A 24,666-nucleotide genomic window follows, 5' to 3' on the forward strand; every position below is an offset into this window, starting at 1 on the left:
TTAATGCGGGTATTTAAATCTTGATCTCTGTCCCACCCACTTGTTTTCTTCTCGCACTCGTGATGCAGAGAAGGACGGGTTCCTAAATGTGTGTCTGTACCTTTAAGAAACGAAGGCGCAGGTTGAGATGAGGAAGTGAAGACGACTGACTTTCGTTTCCCTCACGAAACTTTTATTTATACCTGAACCTTGTACATCGGAAAGAGGAACTGACTGCTGCCGAAAACCAAAGCGACCCAGTTCCAGAGGTGGTGTATCGTGTTTCTGTCAGTAGATGCACAGACTCTTCACCCCGGTGCCCGCGTGGAGCCCCGCGCGAGAAACACGGTAAGTGATTTTCAGCGTGTTTATAAATGCGAAAGCAGCGTCTTGTTGTTTGGTAGGCGAGTTTAAATAGTTATTTAACAAACCCAGACTGTGGCTGCTAATCTATTACCGATCAAAATATGACTTCACATTAATATTACAGCAGAAATAGCATCATGACCAACTAAATAAAGCACAGTGACGTTAGATACAATTACATAATCTCAGACGCACTTTTATTCCGATACTGATTGTATCGGAAACTTAAACGGAGTTTTATAGCTCGTGCTGGGAAAAGAGTAATAACTCAAATATGTACACTGGCCCTGAGAATGACCGGTTTATGCTTCATGTAGACTTCCAATAAGAGAACTATGTGGTGTGTCTTACTGAAATTGGGGAACATGTGGAAAGGGCTGGACGAATATTCAAGATGATAATTCATCGTCTTTATTTTCAAACTGCATATTTCTAGATTATTTCATATTTTTGTGTGTATTGTATACATATAAATATAAATAAAATATGGCTTTATGTACTTTATGAAGGTGTGTTAATGCACATGTTATTTGCGCTTCCTCAGAAAATGAGAGGTTCTCAATTTCAAAGAGTAGTTATATTGATAATATCGATTTATTCAGCCTAGATTTTATCTGAAATGTATAATGTGATCTGTGAAAACAAAAACATCTAAATGTAGTCTCAGTAGCATGTGCGGTAAAATATTTGACAACCCTAGCACCTACAGGTAGCTCATAGGAATAATATTACAGTGACGTTTCAGTGATTGATTGCTTGAGCAGTGGTCTCATAAACCAGTGCACTGCTCCTTTTGGTCGCTAGATGGATGCATCTGATCAAGAAGAGTTGGTCGAGGATGCTGAACAGCCTGTAGCGCCTCCCAATGGCGTCATCAATGAACTGCTGAATGTGGGACAAGAAGGCAACATGCAGGGCCAGGTGAACTCCCTGCTGTAGACGTCCAGTCTCTGTGGTTCTCAGGTTTCCATTGAAAGATACTCACTTCTTCTTGAGTATGATACCATCTTCTTTATCAAAAAGTTGCATAACTTTTAGTCCTTTCTTTCCTCAGATGGCGGAGTTTCTGGGCCCGCAGGCAGAGTACAACGAGGAGGAAGAAGAGAGGAAATACTACAGGAGGAAGAGGCTGGGTGTCATCAAGAATGTTCTTGCAGCCAGTGTTGGAGCCACGATTGTGTACAGTGTGTACATGGGTGAGTTCGATTGGAGCAAATACACTGAATGGACACAGAAAAACAGAGTTGCCGAGACTCTAATATGTTCTTTTTAATCTATTTTTGTCTGTGAATGGTGTGTTAAAGGCCTACTGCAGATGCAGCTGATCCTCCATTACGACATGACTTACCGTGAGGTGAAGTACAGCAACCTCGGCCTGGAAGACATTGATCGCAAGATGCTGATGGGCATCAACGTCACCCCCATCATAGGCCTGCTGTACACCCCTGTACTTATCAGGTAGACGCACAAACATAAAGAATAAAACGTGTTTTATCCGCGTGTCCTTGCTCTGCCTCTATGTACTCTATGACAACAAGTAGTGCTGGGCAACCATTACAATGTTTAATCGCGATTAATCTCATTCTTTTGGCAAAGTTCAATAATGAATTCAAAAGTAGTGTATTGAGCACTTTTATTTTGAAAGTACTGCTGTATGAACAACAGGTCAATAACATTGTGTTTGTAAACACTACATCGGGTTGTTGTTAGAGCTGCTGCTGGTTGTAACGCGTGGCTTTAGTCGTCCTCTCCTTTAACACATCTCGTGTGTTCTTCTGCTGACGGTGCGTCTTGAGGCTCATACGTGACGTCATTCGCTGAGATCCTAAAGCTGCGTTCACACCAAACGAGACGTGAACGCAGCTTGAGAACGTTCCTCAGACCGACATCTTCCACAACACTCACCTGCAGTTTGTCTCCACTTCTCTGTAGCATGTTAGCTTGTGTTGCTTTAGTTTATCTAAACTCCTCCCACACGCTGCAGCAACGCAGTCTGAAGACTTCCGCTGCCAGTGAGCAACGCACTTTACAAATAATAATAAAAATAAATAAAATGCGTTAACGCGCTATAAAATAATTGTCGGCTTTAATTAATGAATGCGTTAATGCGATATTAACGCGTTGAGTTGCCCAGCACTAATAACAATATGTTCGATATATAATGCTACATATCTCTCTCTCTGGAAGGTTTCTAGGCACTAAGTGGATGATGTTCCTGGCTTCAGGAATCTACGCTCTCTTTGTCTCAACCAATTACTGGGAGCGGTACTACACCTTGGTTCCATCAGCCGTAGCCATCGGCGTGGCCATTGTGCCGCTCTGGGCCTCTTTGGGAAATTATATCACAAGGTGAGGCCGCGGCAGGGTGGGCGGATGAAGGTGTTTCATAAGAAGTGGAAGCTTGAACCTCAGTACTTCATAGCACTCAGAGCGTACTGAAGGGGCACCAGCGTTCTCAGGGGACAGCCAGCCTCAGATGCTCTCACCTTTACTGCAACAACATTATACCTGCATGTCATCTTCACTCACTCAACTGTTTCGCATGTGATGATGCCTAACGATAACTTCATAACCACCTTAACCCTGACTCTAACATAACCATTAATATTGACATGTCTAACAACCATCAACGCTTTGAAACAGACTACAGGGCTCAACTAACAGACAAGAACATTTCTGCGTTCTCTTTATTTAACAAAGGGCCTTTTCACACCATGTTTCGACGTTTTACGTTTTAATTTGGTCTCTGATTGAAAATGACAGGATTGAATCCAACCTACCGTAATCTGTACACTGTGTATATCTTCTGATGGGGCACAGATTGCATTTGCTTAACGAACAGAATATTTGTTATTTAATCCTTTATTTAAACCACTATAGAGACCTATGTACAAGAATACACATATAATAGTGTAAGATATCAGCTTCACACAAAGGAGAGTATTTTAATATCTTCATCACAAATGAGAGATATTAGTTCAGTCAACCTATTCATCGATGCGAGGCTGAAAACAACAGCTACCAGGCACTTTGTTGTGCAGCGCTGTGGAGCTCAAGCTGAGATGATTTTGTCACCACTTGTTGTTGTTTGTTATTTTGCATTGTTTTGTTTTTGATGTCTCTTAGAAACAAGAATCCCTGGAGACGAATTCTGTGATTATTTTCTTTTCAAGTAAAGAGATTTTATAAAGTTGAATGCAGAAAGAAACAGAAGATGGATATGTAAGGCATACCTCTTCTGCACTCCTACTATTCATACAGCAAATCTGAGCTCTCAAGGGTTGAAGTTTAGGAAGCTTTGAGGCGGGTCGGATAAGTATTAACACCTCGTACGCCGAGGCGGGGCTCATGGGCTTATAGTCAGTGCACAAGTGAATCCGTACCCGTCCATGCAGACACCTGATGGTACGTATGTTTGCTTTCATGAATGTTTTGAGAAATTGTTCTCTCACTCAAACACATGCAGGATGGCGCAGCAGTACTACGAGTACGTCAACTACAAGGAAGAGCATGTGCAGGAGCAGAAGAAGCTCCCTAAGGGAGCGTGCCACAACTACATCATTGTCTTCCAGTCAGTCTTCCACATCATCTTCCATGTGAGTCTTCAGCCAGCTGTTGTTCGCTTCAATTCATTTCATGTTGTGTGCTCAACGTCAGAAAATAAGTTTGCCCAGCTGCAGAAAGTAATGAGCACGATCCCTTTCTTCTGCCTTCTCATGGTCAGCTGAGTTTCGTCTTCGCGGAGTTCCCCATGCGCTTCGTCCTCAACGACTACCTGCATGAGAACCCACACATTCTCTTTAATGTCCACTCCTGCGGTAAAGACACATCTCACTTCACCTCACTGATCAATGATGACATACTAATTATTGCAAGACAACCTTTTATAAGGATTCAGTTTATTTTGTCCAATGAGATAAATACAGCAACAGGTAGACATATCAGGAAATACACTGAAATACTTTCTTGCAGCGAGTTAGATGAGAGGATTGACACCACTCTCAGCAGCTGGTTACTTTAGCTTTGCACAAAGACTGCAAACGGAGAAACCGCTGTCCTGGCTCTGTCCAAAGGTATAAAACAAATCCGCCTTCCAGCATCTGTAATGCTCACCAAAGCTCTGGCTCCAGTCTATATGCTAAGCTAAGCTAACTGACTGCTGGCTCCAGCTTCATATTTACCGTACAGATGTGACAATGCTGTTGATTTTCCTATCTAACTCTCAGCAAGAAGGCGCATTTGCAGTTCCTTCAGCATTTTCCACTCATTCTGAATGTTCCACAAACTCTACTCATCGTCAGCCTGAAGAACTAGCCGGTGAATGTCGTGGTGCATCCAGCAGCCAAACAATCAAACATCTTTTTCTCAGGAGTTGGTGAAAACTTGCTTTGAGAACCAGACTAATCTGCAAGCTCGTGTTTTATTTGCTGTGACAAATGCGTCTCGCTGCGCTTTTTAGTTTTGTTTCAAGTTTTTGTTTCATTTACCTGAATCAAGTTTAAGAACATAAACACTGGAAAAGGCTCTTCCTTCTTCAGCGTCTGGCATGAAATAGAAGTCCATGTGTTCGGCTCGTATATTTGTTTGGTCCAATATGTTTAAGCAGGGTTAGCGTTAGCAACATGCTACAGGGAACACGAGTCAGCCACAAAAAGCTGATGTGAAACAAGTGAAGTGCAACACTTCTGCGAAACTAAGATGTTTCCCTGCCGTGCTGAACTTGGATCTCACTTCTGGCAACATCACTTCCTTTTATTGTAAACATCAATAGGAGGAAATATAACGGTGGAGAAGTTCCCATCTCCAGCACATGTACATCTTAGCCTCTTGTGGCGTTTCTATGCTTCCACACAGTCAGTGGAAGAAGGCTTTATGTTTCCGGGTTGTCTGTGATATCTCAGGAACGTCTGGAGGGATAAATGTCCACCTGGACTTAGGGTTGAACTGATGGTGGTCAGAAGTCCCTCTGACTTCATAATACATATGCTAATGTATGTAAAGTGCAACTGCCTTCAATAGAATAGAATAGAAATGTACTTTATTCATCTCCAAGAAATTTGTCTGTGGCAGCAGCAAACGGGGTTACACAATAAAATAAAATATTGGGTGGAAAATGCACACTATATACAATATAATAAATAACTTTCTTCTTTGGGCGACCGTGGCTTACTGGGTAGAGAGGGTTGTCCGCCAACCGAAAGGTCACCGGTTCGATCCTCGGCTGCACCGTGTCCTGTGTCCCTGAGCGAGACCCTGAACCCCTAACTGCTCCCCGGCGCCTGCATGGGCCGCCCACTGCTCCCGACATATACAGGATGGGTCACATGCAGAGAATGATTTCCCCACTGGGACAAATAACAGAGCAGGACCTATTCAATTTAAGAAACAAAGTAATAAAACTGCACAGTATATACACTGAATAGAATTGTATTAAATGAACTAAGTAGGAATAAAATAAACAAAACAGTAGTGCACAAGATCACCAACAGCAGCAGCGTATCAGTGTTCCAGTCTTGTGTTTGACTTGGCCAGAGGTGATTTATTATACCGTGTATATATTCAAGCTCTCTAAGCAGCGATGACGCCTCAAGTGTTCAGGCTTCGGGTCCATGAAGGGACTGAGAGCTGTTGCTTGTTGTCTCATCACCTCCTCTGATGGTTGAACTGTCCTCTTCCTCTGACAGGAGCAAACATTAGTGGAGTGATCCCCGGCTTCAACACCACTGTGCTGACCAACCTGCCTCGCTCCATGCTGCTCATCCAGGTGGAGAGTGTCCTCATGGGCTTCGCCTTCCTCGCCATGATCATCGTAAGATCCAAACTCCCCGACACACACACACACACACACACACACACACACACACACACACCCCCACCCCTCTGACTACCAAGAAGTGTGTTTCGGTTGTTTATTTCTCTTCATATGACTGTCGTGTGTCTTTCCTGAATTCCTGTAGTCTTGGAAATCAACAGGAGATGACAGAGAACAATGTTGATTTACTTTGAACTAGAAAGTTATACCGAACCAAAGTGTATACACATTAAGCTTTGTGAATAAACTAAAACTCTCTTTATTAAGCTATTCTTTCATCTATTTTTTATTTAAGGAACATACATTTCTCCGAATATACAACATAATTATATAGAGTATATTTAAGAGTGTAAAGCCAAATTAAACGTGAGGGAGGAGTTACTTAATACATGCTTGATTATTAATAAGAGCAAAGAAGATTTTTAACAGTTGTCAACCAAAATGACTAAAACACAGAGTAGATTTAAGGAGAACTGCACGACAGGCGTCAGACGCTTCCATCACGTTCACACCGGAGGCTCAGCGACGGGAGACTTTCTGGGGTTCAGTGTCTCACTCAAGAACACATCGACATGGACCAGTGGAGCCGGGGATCGAACCGTCGATCCTCTGATTGAAGGACGGCCCTGCTCGCCACTTAGCCACCGTCACTGCAAAGTCCGCTGATGATTCTTTGTGGGTTTGTTATCATTTATTAATATAAAGATATAGATTAGAGCAGCTTTAAGCTTTAAAGTAAGATGTATGAATATGTTTCAGTCTGGCAGGCACACGGCTTGAACCTATCCCAGCATGCATCAGGGCAACCAGTAAGTGACTTACAGTCAGTGACTTACAATAAGTGCATTCAACCATGTGGGTAAAGCCGAAAAGGTGCAAGAATCATGCAAGTACAGCAACTTCATCAAATATGCTGATCCACCTTTAGTGCTACATTTATAGAGAACAAGAGATGGAAACAAATAAACTCAGATTCACACATTTGTACAGTTTCCTCGGAAGTTCTATCCGTAAACGTCCGTCTGTCCGCTCGGCTCACGGGGAGCCGAGCGGACAGACGGACGGCTGACCTGCCCCCCCCAAGTACTGACATGAGCCGAACCGGTCTTCATGTCGGTGCCATGGGAAGAAATCCAGAGTGTTTGTATCGAGTCATTGATTTTATTTCCCGTAGCGAGTGAGGGGAGTCTGCCTGCCTTCAACCATCGCTGTAGGTAGGTTAGTGTGGAGTGATGCATTTCATCAAATGGAAGCGTATCTGTTCTTTGAGATGCTTCTAAAAGTGCTTTCAGTGGGATTTGTCCGTTCCAGCGCTTCACTGGCGTGTGAAGTGGATTGTTGTGAATGTACAGAAGATGTTCCAGCTTGTCTCTCTCGTGGTGTCTGCAGTGCTTCAGAGGGACACAAAGCCTTATTCAGGGCCATGTTGGAGTCATTTTGCTCTACAATATGCTGGACCGAACTTCCTAATGTGTCAAGGCAAAACATGTACAAACCACGGCAATCATCCATAATTATTCACAATAAATTGATCCCCACAGTTCCTTGTGCTGTGTGGCGCTGCCTACCGCCCGACAGAAGAGATCGACCTGCGCAGTATTGGCTGGGGAAACATCTTCCAGCTGCCTTTCAAACACCTGAGAGACTACCGGCTGCGACTGCTCTGCCCCTTCTTCATCTACAGCGGATTTGAAATGCTGTTTGCAGTCACTGGATTTTCCCTGGTAGAGTAGAACAGCCGTCACTTGCATTGCTTAATTGTTTTTGTCAGGAAATATCGAAAATATATGCATTTCATCTCATTCCTTTCTTTCTTTCCCTCCACAGTCCTATGGCGTCTGCGCTTTGGGCCTGAAGACGCTGTGGCTGCTTGTAGTAGTCTATGGGCTCTCCTGCTCCGTCTTCTCTTCCCTCTCCCTTTGCCTGCTACGCCTCCCGCGCTGGGTGTGTCTGGTGGGGGGCGCTGCTGTGCATGCAGTGCTGCTGGTGGTGCTCCTGGCCTTTTCTCCACCTCCTAACAGTCCGGAGTATCTGGGCCCTCTGCTGGTGATCTCTGTGCTGTGGGGGCTCGGCACAGCTCTGAACAAGACGGGCGTCAGCAGTGAGTAACGTCTGTGGTCGAGGTGTTCTGTCGGTACGATGCTGTACACTGACGCGTCTCCTCTGTGTGTGTCAGCTCTGCTCGGTATGCTCTACGCTGAGGAAAAAGAACGTCTGGACTTTGTCTACACCATCTATCACTGGTGGCAGGCCATCGCCATCTTCATCGTCTACCTCTGGTCCAAGCTGCCCATGAGGGTATGATGTGTGTGGGTTTAGAGAAGGATAAATGTGTGTTTGTGTCTCGGGTTAAGCTACTCTCAGAAAAGACGGATTATTTGGCTCCACATTGTAACGGAAAAGGTCCTACTTCTATCTGTCATGGCCTATTTTTGTCACTCTTCCTCAGGCCAAGCTCTCCATCCTGCTGGCCACTTTGCTGCTGGCCTGCTACTGTTACTGGGTGATGGAGCGCCGGCTGGCCATGAAGGTGCCTTTCAGACTGCCTCGCATCCCGCGGCCACGCCACAAGGTGAGAAGCGGTGCCTGATTCAGCCTTCACAGCCCAAGAAGAAGGATCCTCGAGATTCTATGGATTCATTTTTCATTGAAGCCAATTATGTGAAAAGAAACACTGCTGTGTGTGATGCAGCACCCAGAACCAGTCTGCACATGTGCTGCTATGTTCGTCTGTTTAAACATTACTCAGAAATAAGCATTCTTTGCCAGTTTTAACTGTTTTGTTTCATATCTAATTTCAAGTCAATTTCATGGCTTCATAGTTAAAAAGCCTTCATCTGCTCAAAGCTCAGACTCTCAACTCACATGGGTTTTGCTTATTGTTCCATCATTTGAATGTTTCACATTCTTCTGCTGAAGGTAGAACGTTTCTGTGTGCTCGCCTTGAATCTCCATTTGTGACGCGTGCGTATCAGCATATCTGGTTTGGAGCCAATCATGTCGAATATGCAACACAATCATGGGAATTTAAAACCTCCAGTGCACATACACTGAGAATACATGCAAGTAATGCAATATATTTACATGTTCATGCACATACACTGAGAATACATGCAAGTAATGCAATATATTTACATATTCATGCACATACACTGAGAATACATGCAAGTAATGCAATATATTTACATGTTCATGCACATACACTGAGAATACATGCAAGTAATGCAATATATTTACATGTTCATGCACATACACTGAGAATACATGCAAGTAATGCAATATATTTACATGTTCATGCACATACACTGAGAATACATGCAAGTAATGCAATATATTTACATATTCATGCACATACACTGAGAATACATGCAAGTAATGCAATATATTTATATATTCATGCACATACACTGAGAATACATGCAAGTAATGCAATATATTTACATGTTCATACACTGAGAATACATGCAAGTAATGCAATATATTTACATATTCATGCAAATACACTGAGAATACATGCAAGTAATGCAATATATTTACATATTCATGCACATACACTGAGAATACATGCAAGTAATGCAATATATTTACATATTCATGCACATACACTGAGAATACATGCAAGTAATGCAATATATTTATATATTCATGCACATACACTGAGAATACATGCAAGTAATGCAATATATTTACATATTCATGCACATACACTGAGAATACATGCAAGTAATGCAATATATTTACATGTTCATGCACATACACTGAGAATACATGCAAGTAATGCAATATATTTACATGTTCATGCACATACACTGAGAATACATGCAAGTAATGCAATATATTTACATGTTCATGCACATACACTGAGAATACATGCAAGTAATGCAATATATTTACATATTCATGCACATACACTGAGAATACATGCAAGTAATGCAATATATTTACATGTTCATACACTGAGAATACATGCAAGTAATGCAATATATTTATATATTCATGCACATACACTGAGAATACATGCAAGTAATGCAATATATTTACATGTTCATACACTGAGAATACATGCAAGTAATGCAATATATTTACATATTCATGCACATACACTGAGAATACATGCAAGTAATGCAATATATTTATATATTCATGCACATACACTGAGAATACATGCAAGTAATGCAATATATTTATATATTCATGCACATACACTGAGAATACATGCAAGTAATGCAATATATTTATATATTCATGCACATACACTGAGAATACATGCAAGTAATGCAATATATTTATATATTCATGCACATACACTGAGAATACATGCAAGTAATGCAATATATTTATATATTCATGCACATACACTGCGAATACATGCAAGTAATGCAATATATTTACATATTCATGCACATACACTGAGAATACATGCAAGTAATGCAATATATTTACATATTCATGCACATACACTGAGAATACATGCAAGTAATGCAATATATTTACATGTTCATGCACATACACTGAGAATACATGCAAGTAATGCAATATATTTACATGTTCATGCACATACACTGAGAATACATGCAAGTAATGCAATATATTTACATATTCATGCACATACACTGAGAATACATGCAAGTAATGCAATATATTTACATGTTCATGCACATACACTGAGAATACATGCAAGTAATGCAATATATTTACATATTCATGCACATACACTGAGAATACATGCAAGTAATGCAATATATTTATATATTCATGCACATACACTGAGAATACATGCAAGTAATGCAATATATTTACATATTCATGCTAATACACTGAGAATACATGCAAGTAATGCAATATATTTACATGTTCATACACTGAGAATACATGCAAGTAATGCAATATATTTACATATTCATGCACATACACTGAGAATACATGCAAGTAATGCAATATATTTACATATTCATGCTAATACACTGAGAATACATGCAAGTAATGCAATATATTTACATGTTCATACACTGAGAATACATGCAAGTAATGCAATATATTTACATATTCATGCACATGCACTGAGAATACATGCAAGTAATGCAATATATTTACATATTCATGCTAATACACTGAGAATACATGCAAGTAATGCAATATATTTACATATTCATGCCGATACACTGAGAATACATGCAAGTAATGCAATATATTTACATATTCATGCACATACACTGAGAATACATGCAAGTAATGCAATATATTTATATATTCATGCACATACACTGAGAATGCATGCAAGTAATGCAATATATTTACATATTCATGCACATACACTGAGAATACATGCAAGTAATGCAATATATTTACATGTTCATGCACATACACTGAGAATACATGCAAGTAATGCAATATATTTACATATTCATGCACATACACTGAGAATACATGCAAGTAATGCAATATATTTACATGTTCATACACTGAGAATACATGCAAGTAATGCAATATATTTATATATTCATGCACATACACTGAGAATACATGCAAGTAATGCAATATATTTACATGTTCATACACTGAGAATACATGCAAGTAATGCAATATATTTACATATTCATGCACATACACTGAGAATACATGCAAGTAATGCAATATATTTATATATTCATGCACATACACTGAGAATACATGCAAGTAATGCAATATATTTATATATTCATGCACATACACTGAGAATACATGCAAGTAATGCAATATATTTATATATTCATGCACATACACTGAGAATACATGCAAGTAATGCAATATATTTATATATTCATGCACATACACTGCGAATACATGCAAGTAATGCAATATATTTACATATTCATGCACGTACACTGAGAATACATGCAAGTAATGCAATATATTTACATATTCATGCACATACACCGAGAATACATGCAAGTAATGCAATATATTTATATATTCATGGTGCTTTGATAAGAGAAGGTGGTCAAATAGGTTGTGCACGTCGGTGTAAAGTCACTTATATAACCTCCATCTTGCCACTTGACATGATAAAAAGCTTTTAAATGATAGATAAATTAGAAGTTCTGTTGCTATGGTTACCTTGTTTGCACATTGATTCAAAACACAGTTTAGACTTTTGACCAGAAGCAGAACTAAGTTTTAGATGTTGCACTATAACTGTAATGACCAGTTAGAAACAAGGCCGTAGTACACCATCAGTGCTTTACACTCATTTGCCAGTTTATTAGGTACACCTAGCTCAAGCCAATCAGTCTAATTATACAACCGGCCTGCAGTGAATCCTCACTTCATGACGGTTATAATGTTTAAAGAGCTGTCGATTCAACTCTGTGATCATTGTGGAGGGTGTAGTCTGTTGAACAGCAGTGTGTGTGTGTGTGTGTGTGTGTGTGTGTGTGTGTATATATATGTATATATATGTATATATGTATGTGTATATATGTATGTATGTGTATATGTATATATGTATATATATATATGTGTATATATATATACATATACATATGTATATATATATATATATATATATATATATATATATATAAATAAAATGAATAAAATGTATATATATATATATCTCTATCTATATATATATATCTCTATCTATATATATATATGTATTCATCAGCACCCCGAATTGCAGCCTCCAAAATTCAGTTTAATTAGACATTAGACGAACTAGACACGAACCCTTTAAGACAGTTTTGACAATAAGTGAGCGGTGAGCTTCATGGAAGGAGCTCCTACGGCGCCTGAGTGAACACGTTTGATCGAGTGAACAGTCGGCCTCTGCAGTGCGTCTTCGGGCTGTTTCTGTTGAGCTTGGTGTTTTCCTTCCAGGGAAAGACATTCATGTTTTAAATCACGGGCCCCGGCCCACCGAGCCCCTACATTTGATGGCCAAAGTACATTTAAACATGTAAAAACAACACAGAAAAGGCAATTAACACAGCCTTCCTTAAACGTGAATAAAATGAAAAGACAAAAAAAATAAACATATCTAATTATTTGTTTAAATTGAAATTTCAAGTTGTTATTGGTATCGTTTAATACTCCTCATTTCACTCTCATGAACCAGCCGTCTCTTTCCATTGTGGCTCCTTCAAAGCGTCACTGACGCTCTGTTAGGACACCGTGATCTCATGAAGACGCGCAGTCTCATTCTCAAGAGACACCGTGCAGAACTTTGGTGGCCACAAAGTCATTTTTTGTAGCCATTGGTTCAAGTCAAACCCTCACTACTGCTGTGAAGTTCATTGTTCTTAAACTCCAGTTTGGTTACTTCTAGAACCGAAACCGGGGCCTCCTCCTGGAGCCTGACCCGGGAGGGGAGCTTGCTATCGAGCGTCTGGTGGCCAGGCCTTGACTCAAGGGGCCCGGTTCTACAGAGATCTCTCAACATGAAGTCTGGAGTGTGGGGAGTTTGAACTCCTGCTGCCAGCGATATCTCCTGCACTCTGTGGAAACAATCCTTCAGCTGTGCGAGTCAATACAATCTGATTGTAGTCACAGCTTTATTGTTCAACATTTTAACAGGTGAGCAAACTTTGTCTCCTCCGCCATCAGTATAATATGTCATTTGTGTCTACAGGTCAAAGGTTACCGCTACCTGGAAGAGGACAACTCGGATGAGTCAGACTCTGAGAAAAGTGAGGATGACGAAGAGGAGGACGAAGAGCATGTGGCGGAGGAGATGGGAGCAGAGGATGGGGAGGAAGGAGGCCAAGACGCCGGGGTCCAGGGAGTTGACTCACCCAAAGCCAGGAGGAGAGGCGCCGAAGGGCCCCGCCACAGACGGGAGGACCAAGTGAAGGAGGGAGTGAGAGAAGAGCGCGAGGGAGGTTGAGAGAGGAGACAGAGGAGGAAGGAGGGAAGGCTTTGGACAGACTGTTGACAGAAATGTGAGATTGGCTGGATGCTGTTGTGCTCGTTCATATTTTTAAGCATAAGCTTTGATTCATAATCAACTATAATCACAACAGCGGTCCAGAAGAAACGGCACACAAATTGAAAATACTATATTTCTATTTAACAATAGCTAGAGCCGTCTCATCCACACACTGCATAAAACACGACCTAAAACAAAGCTTTTGTTGTGGCTCATGTCATAGTGATCATATGATGATCATAGTGGCCATAGCAACGCTTTGTGAAGAACAAAAACCATCTTCCTTTTAAAAAGAAAGAAGTGAAAGGGATGAGGAATTGATTTTTGAAGTTTGTCCTCAGGGTGAAGTGCGTTTGGAGTCCTGCTCCATGTGAGCAGCAGCAGCAGCTATATTCCTTCTGCCTTTGTTCACTCCCCGTAGCTCACCCACTGTTCTCAGAGAAGACACCCAACAACCTGTTCTTCACAAGCTCAACACGTGTCCGTTGGTCTTGGCAGGAGTTGAATATGAATGTATGTTTATGCGTTAGTATAGTTCGGTACGGGCGGCGGTCAGTCATGTATGGCCAGTGCCGGTAAAGAAGGAATTGATTTTGGGACACACTGGCCTCAGGGATGTTCTAGGTACTGAATATGTTCAGTGTCTCAATTGTTTTTAACACGGTGATCTACAACATGACGATAAACGAGATTAAGAGTCTACAGGAACGCTAGCGTTTCTAGTTAGCGGCTGTGATGTGAGCTAAATACTCGTAGTAATAACATGCTAATAACATGCTCACAGTAACAATGTTCACTTGCTGATGTTTAGCAGGTCTCATGTTTTCATTCTTCATTTTATTTTAGCGTGTTGGCACTAAACACAAAGTACAGCTGAGCCTGATCACCACATCTCTTCAGTCATTGAAATTCATCCTCTGGGGACTATGAATGTCTGCACAAAATCTCATGTCAATCTATTTAGTCGATGTGGAAATATCTCAGTGTGGACAGATCACGTTCATAGAGTCACGCCGCCAGCAGAAACGAAGTATTAAAGTGTAAAGCAGAGCTGGGACAGCAGCAAAGAGATAACGAGGTCCGATGTGTTGAAAATGAACGTATCGGGGAGTTCACGTGCACGTGAAGTCTTGGAAAAGTGTTTGTATTAATTGAAGGCCTCAAAGTATTACAATGGGATATATTTTTGTCCTGGTTTTGAATTCCTTTAGGTGCTTCATTGTCCTGTGCTGACTGGTACACCAGAGCATCGTTGATGTTCATCGTAACACCCGGACTTCACTGCAACAGTTCAATTCATCGTGACAAGTCAGCAGGTTTGGAGAGCTGCTATTGGATGATTTGTACAAAATACAAAACCTACATGTTAAACTCATCGTACCTCCTTCACTGCGCATAGTTGTTACTTTAACTCCTGTTTCAGTAACTACTCATCGTCGTCTGACGTCATGTTTACTTTGAGTTGGTTTGATCCAGGCTGCGTTAACATGTTTATTTACAGTTATGTCAAGCATGCCATGCTTTCATACCAATGGTCAAAGGTTCTGTTCTCACGTTACGGTTGGGTGAAGTGATGCTTTGGCTGCTTGGCGTTGCACTGAGCCGTTAACGTGTGTGACGTCACGTTACTGACTTCAACACTGGAACCCAAACATGTGCTTCTCTTGATTATTACATTAAAGTAAACATGGTGTTGAAGGTAACAGCTGCTGCACATGTCTTGACTGGTGCAATGTCAGAGTCACTGATTTAACACTCATCGTCATTACCGGTAAGTACAGTTCATGTGAAAGTACATTTATAGATATGTAGACTACATTATGTAAGAGTACAACTACTAAGAGGAACTTGAAAAAACTAAACTCAAAGTAAAAGTTGTTTAATCTGTAAAAGAAAAGAAAAAACAAGAATCAGAAATACAATTTACACAAGCCTCTGTAGTTTTGAATTACCGATGCATCAACTTTAAATACTGTTATTACACACACTTAACCCATCACAATATCAGTGGATAATTAAACTGCATACATTTGATCTCGTGTTTTGCACTTAAAGCTTCATATCACTGCTAACGTTCTCTCTGCAGACGTGCACTCACACAGGAATGACAGAAAGGACTTCTCAGGTTCTCAATCTGCTTTATTTCACTTGTTCTAAAACAGAATGAGTATTGACACACAAATGAACACGAGCTGGGATAAAGAGCTGCTACATCACTGATGGTTTGTGTTGTAGTTGCGGTCCTGACAAGTGAAGCCCAGCGTCCAGGTGATAGCCTGAGCCATTACTGTTGCCAGTTCTGATCTGGTCCTTCTCAGTGCCTGATGCGTCTGATGGACTGGACCTTTGGAGTCTGGCAGTGGGAGCCCCAGTTCCTCCAGTGCTGGTAGTCTCCGCTGTGTCTCTCGCACTCCATGATGTACTGCTGGCCTCTGTAGCCTGGGTACTCATAGCACACGAAGCTGAAGAAAGACGGGGGGGTGTAAGTAAGAAGAGCTGACTTTCATTTTTTCCGATTTGCTCTTCACATTAAGAAGTTCTCAAGGTGGTATTTAGATTAAATTCAGATATTAAACAATTGTAAGACTTGCACTAAGTGGAACATTTTACAGTAACAGAGAAGATGTCCAGTGCTCTCTGGTGCAGACTACGCAACGGTGGAAATGGTGTTTCTACATTACTGCCAACATGTTTTTGACATCTGTCTGTTCTGTTTCCTGTCGTTGATCAGCCAACATGTGCTGATACGATCTGTGATGAGCTGACATGTTGCATTAATATTGGCCTGACGATTCATCGGTCAAGCACTTCCTCAAGTTGTTACCTTCAAAGACTTCAGAGCGTTACGTTAACACCCACAGACATTTCAAGACAGATCATTTTTCTGCTCTTATTTCCCTTTTCTTTAATACCCTGCGAAACTTCTTTATGACAAAGAGCTTCAATTCAACTTGAACTAGATTGTGTTGGGATGAAGCTCTGACTTACGCTCCGCACTGCACATGCATGGAGCCCACCTCAGGCAGTAACCAGCCCATGGCCTTCAGGGAGGGGTAGTCGTCACACAGCTCGGTGCTGCGGCCCATGAAGTTCTCCCTCTCAAAGATCATCATACGACTGCTCTGGTGAGACTGTGGGGGAGTGCGTAGTGTTAGGCCTGTCAGACGTGCAGACATTCTGCGCCAAGTTGTCTCATTTTCTATTTTTGAGTTGTCCAGTCACTCGCTGTGTGGCTTCTGATCACTCTTCCTTCTGTCACTCACTATCCTCTCTTTTCCATTTGCTCTTTCACGCTCACTTCTCTCCCACTGTCTCATTTTAGCCCTCCCCTCCTGTGCAGGCACTCACAGCGCAGTAGATGGGACGAAGGGACATGAAGCGCTCGTTGTGGTAGGACAAGGAGCCGCTGTAGGCGTCCCAGTTGGGGTACTCGCCCCTCTCCAGGATGAACTGCTGGCCCTGGAAGTCATGGTGCTCGAATCCCACCCAACTGGACACATGGGTGGACGATGAGACAGTCAGAAGGGTGAGGGGAAATTATAAACAGTGTTGTCAAAAAACGGTCTGAACATAAAACAGACACATTTGACGACGTTAGACGGGGTGAGAGGAGTACTCGGTTTGTCAGTTTTCTGTCCCTCTAGTGGTCACAGGACAAAGTGCATTAAGGTTGCGAACGTCCTGTGTTTTATTTTTACATTTCCACAGTAACAAAAAGTTCCCCAAATCATCTCTAAAAGTGATATCCACCATTAAAAAAAGAAGATTGATATTCTCACTCACAAAAGAATAGAAGATGAAAAGTTACCAGTTAATACTGGATGACTTGTATGTCTCTTGAGCATTGTGCACTTTTGAGTTTTTTCTCTGTTGGCTCGGAAAGAGTTTGAGGAAAAGAAGAGGTGCGAGTCCACAGAGGCAACTTCCAGACTTCACTGGTTGCTCGTTTGGCTAATATTTGGTTCTCTAATCTTTGTGACAGCGATTACACAGTTGCACTCTCAGTGATAATCAGTTCTCATCACTTTCTCGCTTTGAAAAACTGGAACTAAATCTCCATTCAGCAAGTGTTTGGAAAATCACTACACTGACTTTGGCAAAGTATACACAGCATGACTAAGGCCTGTATAAAGCTGCTCAGAGTAGAGCTTTGGTCCAAAGTGCGTCAAAAATACTGAGGGTGACACGTAAAGGTTTTCTTCCCCTGAGGAGTCACCAACAGATGGCTGCTTGATGTATACAGAGACGACTGCACTCTTTCCAACTAAGAACAGATATTTTGGAAATGTGTGACGACATGCAGTTGATGAAACACAACTGCATGTGTTGGGCCCATAATACCCACAGGATTAAAGTTGAAGTGCTGATTCTGTGGGAATAGAACCAAATGCTGTGACATTCAAGTATTTGTTTCATAATGTACACATTAAATACTTTTATATAGATAACAAAAGTACAGTCATTGTAGTATTTCTCCCAAAGTGAAAGAAATGCAGTGTGAAAACTGCGGCATAGAAACAGAGTAACAGGTATAGAGTGCAGTAGTAGGAATAGTCCCAATAGTTCTCAGATCAGTCAACAATTTCTAAAAATGCTGTGTGCTTTTCATCGGAGGGATCTTGACATTTTGCTCTGCACACACGGAGAAATGGAAACATCCCACCATTTCATCAAGAGGTTAAAAACAGTTGTGTGGCCTCTGCTGACCAATGAGAACTGTTGACCAAAGGTGAGGCTCGTTTGCCAGCGTCTTTCAGACTGACAGGCAGCTCTTCAGTTGCTGGTGATTAAAGTCTTTCTCAGCATTTCATCTGTAAAAGGCATTTGTGGCAACAAGAAGACAACCTCCTCCCGCTCCTCGTGTGCTCGCTGCACTGCTTCCTCTCTGGTTCTCTCTCTACTGTACCTCTGTCTCAGACACACACTTACATAAACACACACACTCAGAGTCAGTCAGCTGTCCACAGAGATGTGCAGGCGTACAGGCTGTGTGACTCACGCTCCACTCTCCACTCGGATGGAGCGGATGTTGTCCAGGCCGCAGTTGTGGATGTTGCAGCACTCGGAGGTGAACTCCAGACACCTGCCCTGGAAATGCTCCCGCTCAAACACAGTCACCTGCACACAGGGCGAGACAGGGGGAGGCATGAGGGGGGGGGGGGGGGGGGGGAGGTGTGTGCGCGTGTGTGTGTGTGTGTGTGTGTGTGTGCGTGCGCTCACCTTAAAGAAAGGGGCTGTATCCATGCTAGGGAAGTACATGGGTGAGGTCATGTGGGTTTTGGTAAATCTACTCATTTCTAAAGTGAAAAACAAAACGAAACAAAAACATTTGAATTTATTGGACAACAAGATGATTCTTCTTACTGGACTGTAACTAACAGTGTTTACCACCATATCAATTCAAACAATTTTACATTGAACTTCTCATGCTGCCAACAAGTTGTTGATTACATGAGAGCAACTACATCTCTGGGTCAGTTCGGAGAAGCCAAAGCAAACATGGAATTGAGAGAGTACAGGACGAGTGAGTCCATCCGTGGGAATGTTCCTGCTTACCTGGATGCTCTCTGCTCTCCTCGCGCTACTCCCACTCGAAATCCTCTTTACGTAGACTTTTGTCTGGACCTGGAGCTTCTGTTTTATACCGGCGTCCACGCGGGAACCTCGTGCTCGCGCGTGTGCGCGCGTTGCACCTCCGCGCTTACGATGTAAACGGGGCGACTTTGTCGTGTGTGAAGCGCTCCCGAATTCAGGATGCCACTTCCGTTTAGGGTCTTCAGAATTAAGCGCTATTGAAGAACGTAACACCTGTACAGAGCTGTACGTGATACTTTGAAGTGGTTGAAGTATTCAAATGAAAATTAAAGATACAATGATCCAGATAATGGGTTTTTTTGCGTTACCAAATGATTAGGGGAATAACTGAAAGTTCATCCATCGTTATTTTGACAATTAATAGAAGTCATTAAAGCCAAATAATTTGAGTTACTTTTCTCAGATTTAGCTTTCAACAACATAAATGTGAGCATATCTTGTAAGTCATATTAAAGCATAAACAATTAAGTGCCTAACAGATAAATTAATTGGCAGATTATTACTAATACACATCAGGAAATATGACAAAAAGTAGGTGAGCATTTCCATGGGAAATGCCTAATTCCTATAGGTAATAGATTCTTGGCTGTTGCCCTGCTTCTGAACCGGCCTCAGAACCATTAAGGCTTTTATTTTGAAGGCAGGAGGAAGGAGAGTTCCGGTATTACTATGTCTAAATATGATTAACTTGACTCAGGTGAGCGTTACCCTCCTCGCTCCTCAGTGCTTATGTTTGTGCGTCAAAAACTGTTTGTCCGCGCGCGCACCGGTGAGCTGTTTGCCCATCGCTCTCGCTCTCTCTTTGTAACCCTATGCGGCCTGTCGACTCAGCAGATCATATAGAGCGCAGGCACAGAGGTGAGGCTGGGAATGCGGGTCTGTTGATCTATTCGTACAGGTCAGCAGTGCCATGTATAGGCGACAATGGCCGGGGCTATAGGCAGAGAATGAGAAGGATTTGGAGAGCCTGTGGTGGCTCCCAAAAGTCGAGGAAACTGGGACAGAGGACTTGAATTAATGATGATGATTATTAGTGAATGACAATAATGTTCTCTTACAATGAAAACGGTTAAGGAGAATATTTCCCGTTAAAAATGAATGAAAAAGAAAAACAGAAATACTGAAAATGAAAATGACTTTGTGACTATGTTGAAATACTGTCAGTCTAGAAGCTGGGCCTGTGTCACATCCACAGAGCAATGTTTGCACTGATGTTTTAATGTAAACCCCCCCGAGTCCATCATGTGACACAATGGGCCACAGTTGCCACAGCAACATCGCCCCTAACCTCATCTGGTCCTCTGTCCTCGACATTTCATCTAGAGAGCATATCGGGAGGCTGACACCAAGTTCTCCTTGACATGTTCACTGTCTCACTCACACACACGCACGCGCACGCACACGCACACGCACGCACACACGCACACACGCACGCGCACGCACCAGCATTTCTGAAGTCCCTGCTCTACCACCACTCTGCACCAACAATCTTTTATAATGAAAGTGAAGACTTGTGTATCTAGTGTGTTATAGCACTTCTCAAATCTGCATTTTTCAGGTACATGTCTTGTCACCCTTTGAGAATAACTCAAAGGACAGAGTTTTGCAGGATTAATGCACTGTAAAAGTCGTCACTCAACAGAGGACTACCCTTTAGTTTATAGATCTAATGTGGGTCATCATCTGCTGGAGAACACTCAGTATGCTCCACTTAACTTGAATTTGGTTCTGGCTATACATATATCAACTTTTCAGATATGTGAACTTTGTGGGACACACTTAATAAAGGCATCCTGAAATAGTTCACAGATACATGTAGTGTACACGTGTAGTGTCATAAGTGGGTTGATGCTTTGCTGGACAAACAGATGGATGGACTTTCTGTTATGTAGTTGTTGGTTTAAAGGCCTCAGTGGGACATGAAAGAATGAGATGCACGACGACTTTTATATTTGCCAAAAGTGGTAAACTTAACTTCATGGTTCTGCCCTTCACATCAGCCAGGCTCCAGACATTGAACACATGGCTGTTTTATTAGTGCACATTCAAAAATGTCATTCTTTGCTGAAGTTCATCCTCATCAGCTCAGCTGCAGTATATTAATACTCGGGCAGGACGAGGCAGGCAGACAGACGGGGAAACCGGGACCAGGACGAGCAAAACCGGCGGGTAGACATGAACAATGACCTGGCACTGAGTGAGAGACAGGGCTTCATAAAGTGGCTTGAACAGGTGAGGGGAGTTGTGCTGATGAGGAGGGAGTGCTTGATTAGAGGCAGGTGAAGGAGTTAGGCTGATGCTGAGGGAGTGACTGACAGGTAGAGTGAGGAGGGTGAAGCTACACAAAGACACAGAACACACAAGGCAAAGCCTGATCGTGACATACCTTTAATTCCAAGGATATTCATGCAGGATAAAAGACCTTCACATACGCTGCTTTGCAAACATCATAAATGTGATTTGATCTCCACCTAAACTTTATTTTATGATCAAAATCCAAGGTCTTAAAGTTTTTTAGATTCTTAAATCATAAGACACAATCGGTGTCAGTTACTAAGACATGTCATCGTTTTCATTAGGCATGGACATCATGTCATTCAGGGCCAATTTCAATTTGTTTTTTATCGTCATATACATGTGAGCTCTGCATTTAACCCACCTACGCGTTTAAGAAGCAGTGAGCTGTAAAGTGCAGAGGGAGCAACTTGAGGTTCAGTGTCTCGCTCAAGGAGCCTGGAATCGAACCGCCAACCTTGTGGTTAAAGGACGACCGTGTCCTGTATGTGAATGTTTTATATGAATTGCATGTATTCACACGCATCAATGTGTGTTATCATGTGAATTATTTTATGCCGCCATTCTGACCCAGTTTATTTAGATAATGTATCACAATAACTTTACACAAAAAATGCATTTATTCTCCTTTTGTTCTCATCTGCTCTGAGAAGTGTTTTGTCAGCTCGACTTTCCTTTTGGTGGTGGACCGTGACTGAATCCAGTCTCTTAATCCCGTCGAGAGTGAAGGACCTCCTCGTCCACTCGTGACTAGAGGATGGAGGACAGGGAGACGAGGATCCACAAATAAGAGATGTGCCCACTTGTAGCTTCCCCTTGCTGTCGGACACTTCCCTCCCTGTTCTTCATTCGTTTGACTCAGGACGTTCAGCAGTCACTGAGAGCGAAGTCTGCTCAGTTTAACCATTCCATCGTTCCTCCATTGACCTTTTCCTGATGTTCACTTGAGCGCTAGGATTTGAGGAAATACAAACTGCAGCATTAATGAGGCCTATCACTGAATCCGAGACACGAGTACTTTTACCTCAAGATCTCATCTGCTGAAGAGCTGCATCCCTTATTTCCCTCCTGTCCTCATCAGCACATGTGAAACCTTGATGTGACGTCATCTGTGTGGACTTGTCCGAATTTACATTCGACTGGGTTGCTTTCTCCCCCGTGTGCTTTTTGGATTCAGCACCTCACAGACAAACGCCCACCACAATATTAACTCCCACGCAAGAAGCAAAATGCAGAGGGCTGTAATTTAATATCCTTCTCCCACAGTGATACAGAGATGTGCACACTCTCAACCTCTTTGCTCACCAAGAGTTGGAACAGCGAGGTTATTGCTTCTCACAGCTTATTGCTTTTGCTGTTATTGTTTGTCCCAGGCTCTTGATTACAGACGTGATGGGACTCGGAGTGAATGGTTCTGTGACTGGCCCTTAACCCGGTCAGCCTGGCTGTCATTATTATGAGACTACAATTGGAGTTCGGGCTTTGTATGTAACTGCTCACTCGCTTTAGTTCATGGATTCATGTCATGAAAAAAGTTATTATGGAGTTATTTTATCTGCCACCAAGTCCTCTGGAGCCAAATATACATAAATGCTCAGTTTGGCATGTGCTTCCTCATATTCTTCTCTTATTTCAACCCATGTCTCTCTGCCTCTCTTTCTGCCTCTCTCTCTCTTTGATGATGGTGGTATTTCTATTCTGTGGGGGCTGTGAGCTCAGCGAGTTTGTTTCTGTGTCTATAATCCCCTCTCTCTGAGCGCCAGCATATAAAAGCGACGAGGGGCCTGGCGCACTCTCACACAGACCACCAGTCTCAGGCCCGAGTCTACTCCTTTACGCACACACTGCCACAGGTAAGACAGTGGACAAACATACAGAACGAGCAAAGACAAGAAGTGAGGGAGGTAGAGAGCAAGAAGAGCCTGATGTAATACCTAGTTATGAGAAAAGTCAATTGTAGTTTGAGCTCAAGATATAAAAGTCAAACTGGCTAAATGTGAATTTCTTTTTGCGCAAAGCAAACAGCTGTCACTAAATCGACAGTTTATTCTGTGTATGTACTCAGAATAAACGTTCGTAGAAATGATGCTAAACTAATCTTAACTGGTGGATCCTAAAATATAACTTTAAAATCGAGTAGGTTCCACAAGACAGCACTTCAATTTCATCAATTGTTTAATGTTTAAAGCTACAAAAAGTTGTATTTAGAAACATCTATTTACATGTTATGTAATGTATTCATTTATTAAAAGGGTTCAGTTGTTTTGTTATAGGTTTTTTTTGTAGGATTTTCTTTTGGACTTTATTTTGAGAATGTTTTTTGATGGAAGAAGTTTGACATTTTATTCTATAACCGTAAGTGTAAAGCTGTGACAAGTGACACGATAGTGATGTGTGGAGGAAAGTCCAACCTGAATTCAGTTCTGTTGTTTGTATAGAAAATGAATAGAGGCGGGGCGTCGGGTCAGGAAGGAGGGAGGTTATTTGCTTTATTCTTTTTCTGAACAGAGGAAAATCTAAATCTTTCAATACAGTATTGTGTAATATTACTTTGAGATACTGTGGTAGGGTGTTATATTCTGTCTCTTAGTAGAAGAGAGGGTCCAAAGAAAATGTTAACATCAGTTGAGTGGGCTTTGCTTTTTATATAATTGAACAATAATGTTTAACTCCATCCCCACCCCAATCATTTTCATACAGTCCCTTCATGTGA

General features: G+C 41.8%; 2 protein-coding genes across 3 annotated transcripts; one reads left to right on the forward strand and one right to left on the reverse strand.

The window, feature by feature from the left end:
- Positions 1-131: 131 nt before the first annotated feature.
- On the forward strand, positions 132-15,748 carry unc93b1 (unc-93 homolog B1, TLR signaling regulator). 2 transcript variants are annotated; one of them, XM_079279394.1, is made up of 13 exons: positions 132-327; positions 1,150-1,266; positions 1,400-1,541; positions 1,650-1,803; positions 2,533-2,694; positions 3,812-3,941; positions 4,070-4,163; positions 6,030-6,154; positions 7,699-7,881; positions 7,985-8,258; positions 8,334-8,455; positions 8,607-8,729; positions 13,767-15,748. In XM_079279394.1, the coding sequence occupies exons 2-13, from the start codon at positions 1,150-1,152 to the stop codon at positions 14,019-14,021; spliced, it is 1,881 nt and encodes a 626-aa protein (XP_079135520.1). In that variant the 5' UTR covers positions 132-327; the 3' UTR covers positions 14,022-15,748. The 2 variants fall into 2 exon arrangements, with proteins under 2 accessions (XP_079135520.1, XP_079135521.1); XM_079279395.1 differs by lacking the exon at positions 132-327 and having other exon boundaries at positions 1,168-1,308.
- A 629-nt stretch (positions 15,749-16,377) lies between these two features.
- On the reverse strand, positions 16,378-19,358 carry cryba1l2 (crystallin, beta A1, like 2; the record flags this gene model as incomplete). Its single annotated transcript, XM_079278863.1, has 5 exons — positions 16,378-16,525; positions 17,052-17,194; positions 17,412-17,553; positions 19,063-19,181; positions 19,284-19,358. The coding sequence occupies 5 exons, from the start codon at positions 19,356-19,358 to the stop codon at positions 16,378-16,380; spliced, it is 627 nt and encodes a 208-aa protein (XP_079134989.1).
- Positions 19,359-24,666: the final 5,308 nt, after the last annotated feature.

The sequence above is a fragment of the Melanostigma gelatinosum genome (assembly GCF_949748355.1).
Source record: "Melanostigma gelatinosum genome assembly, chromosome: 11".
Classification (NCBI taxonomy): Eukaryota; Metazoa; Chordata; class Actinopteri; order Perciformes; family Zoarcidae; genus Melanostigma; species Melanostigma gelatinosum.

Bases quoted from the DNA above. Each gene is read 5' to 3' on its own strand.
- unc93b1 (XM_079279394.1), top strand. From the start codon at position 1,150: ATGGATGCATCTGATCAAGAAGAGTTGGTCGAGGATGCTGAACAGCCT. The intron at 2,695-3,811 runs GTGAGGCCGCGG...AAACACATGCAG, and splicing joins TTGGGAAATTATATCACAAG to GATGGCGCAGCAGTACTACG. The intron at 8,730-13,766 runs GTGAGAAGCGGT...TTGTGTCTACAG, and splicing joins TCCCGCGGCCACGCCACAAG to GTCAAAGGTTACCGCTACCT.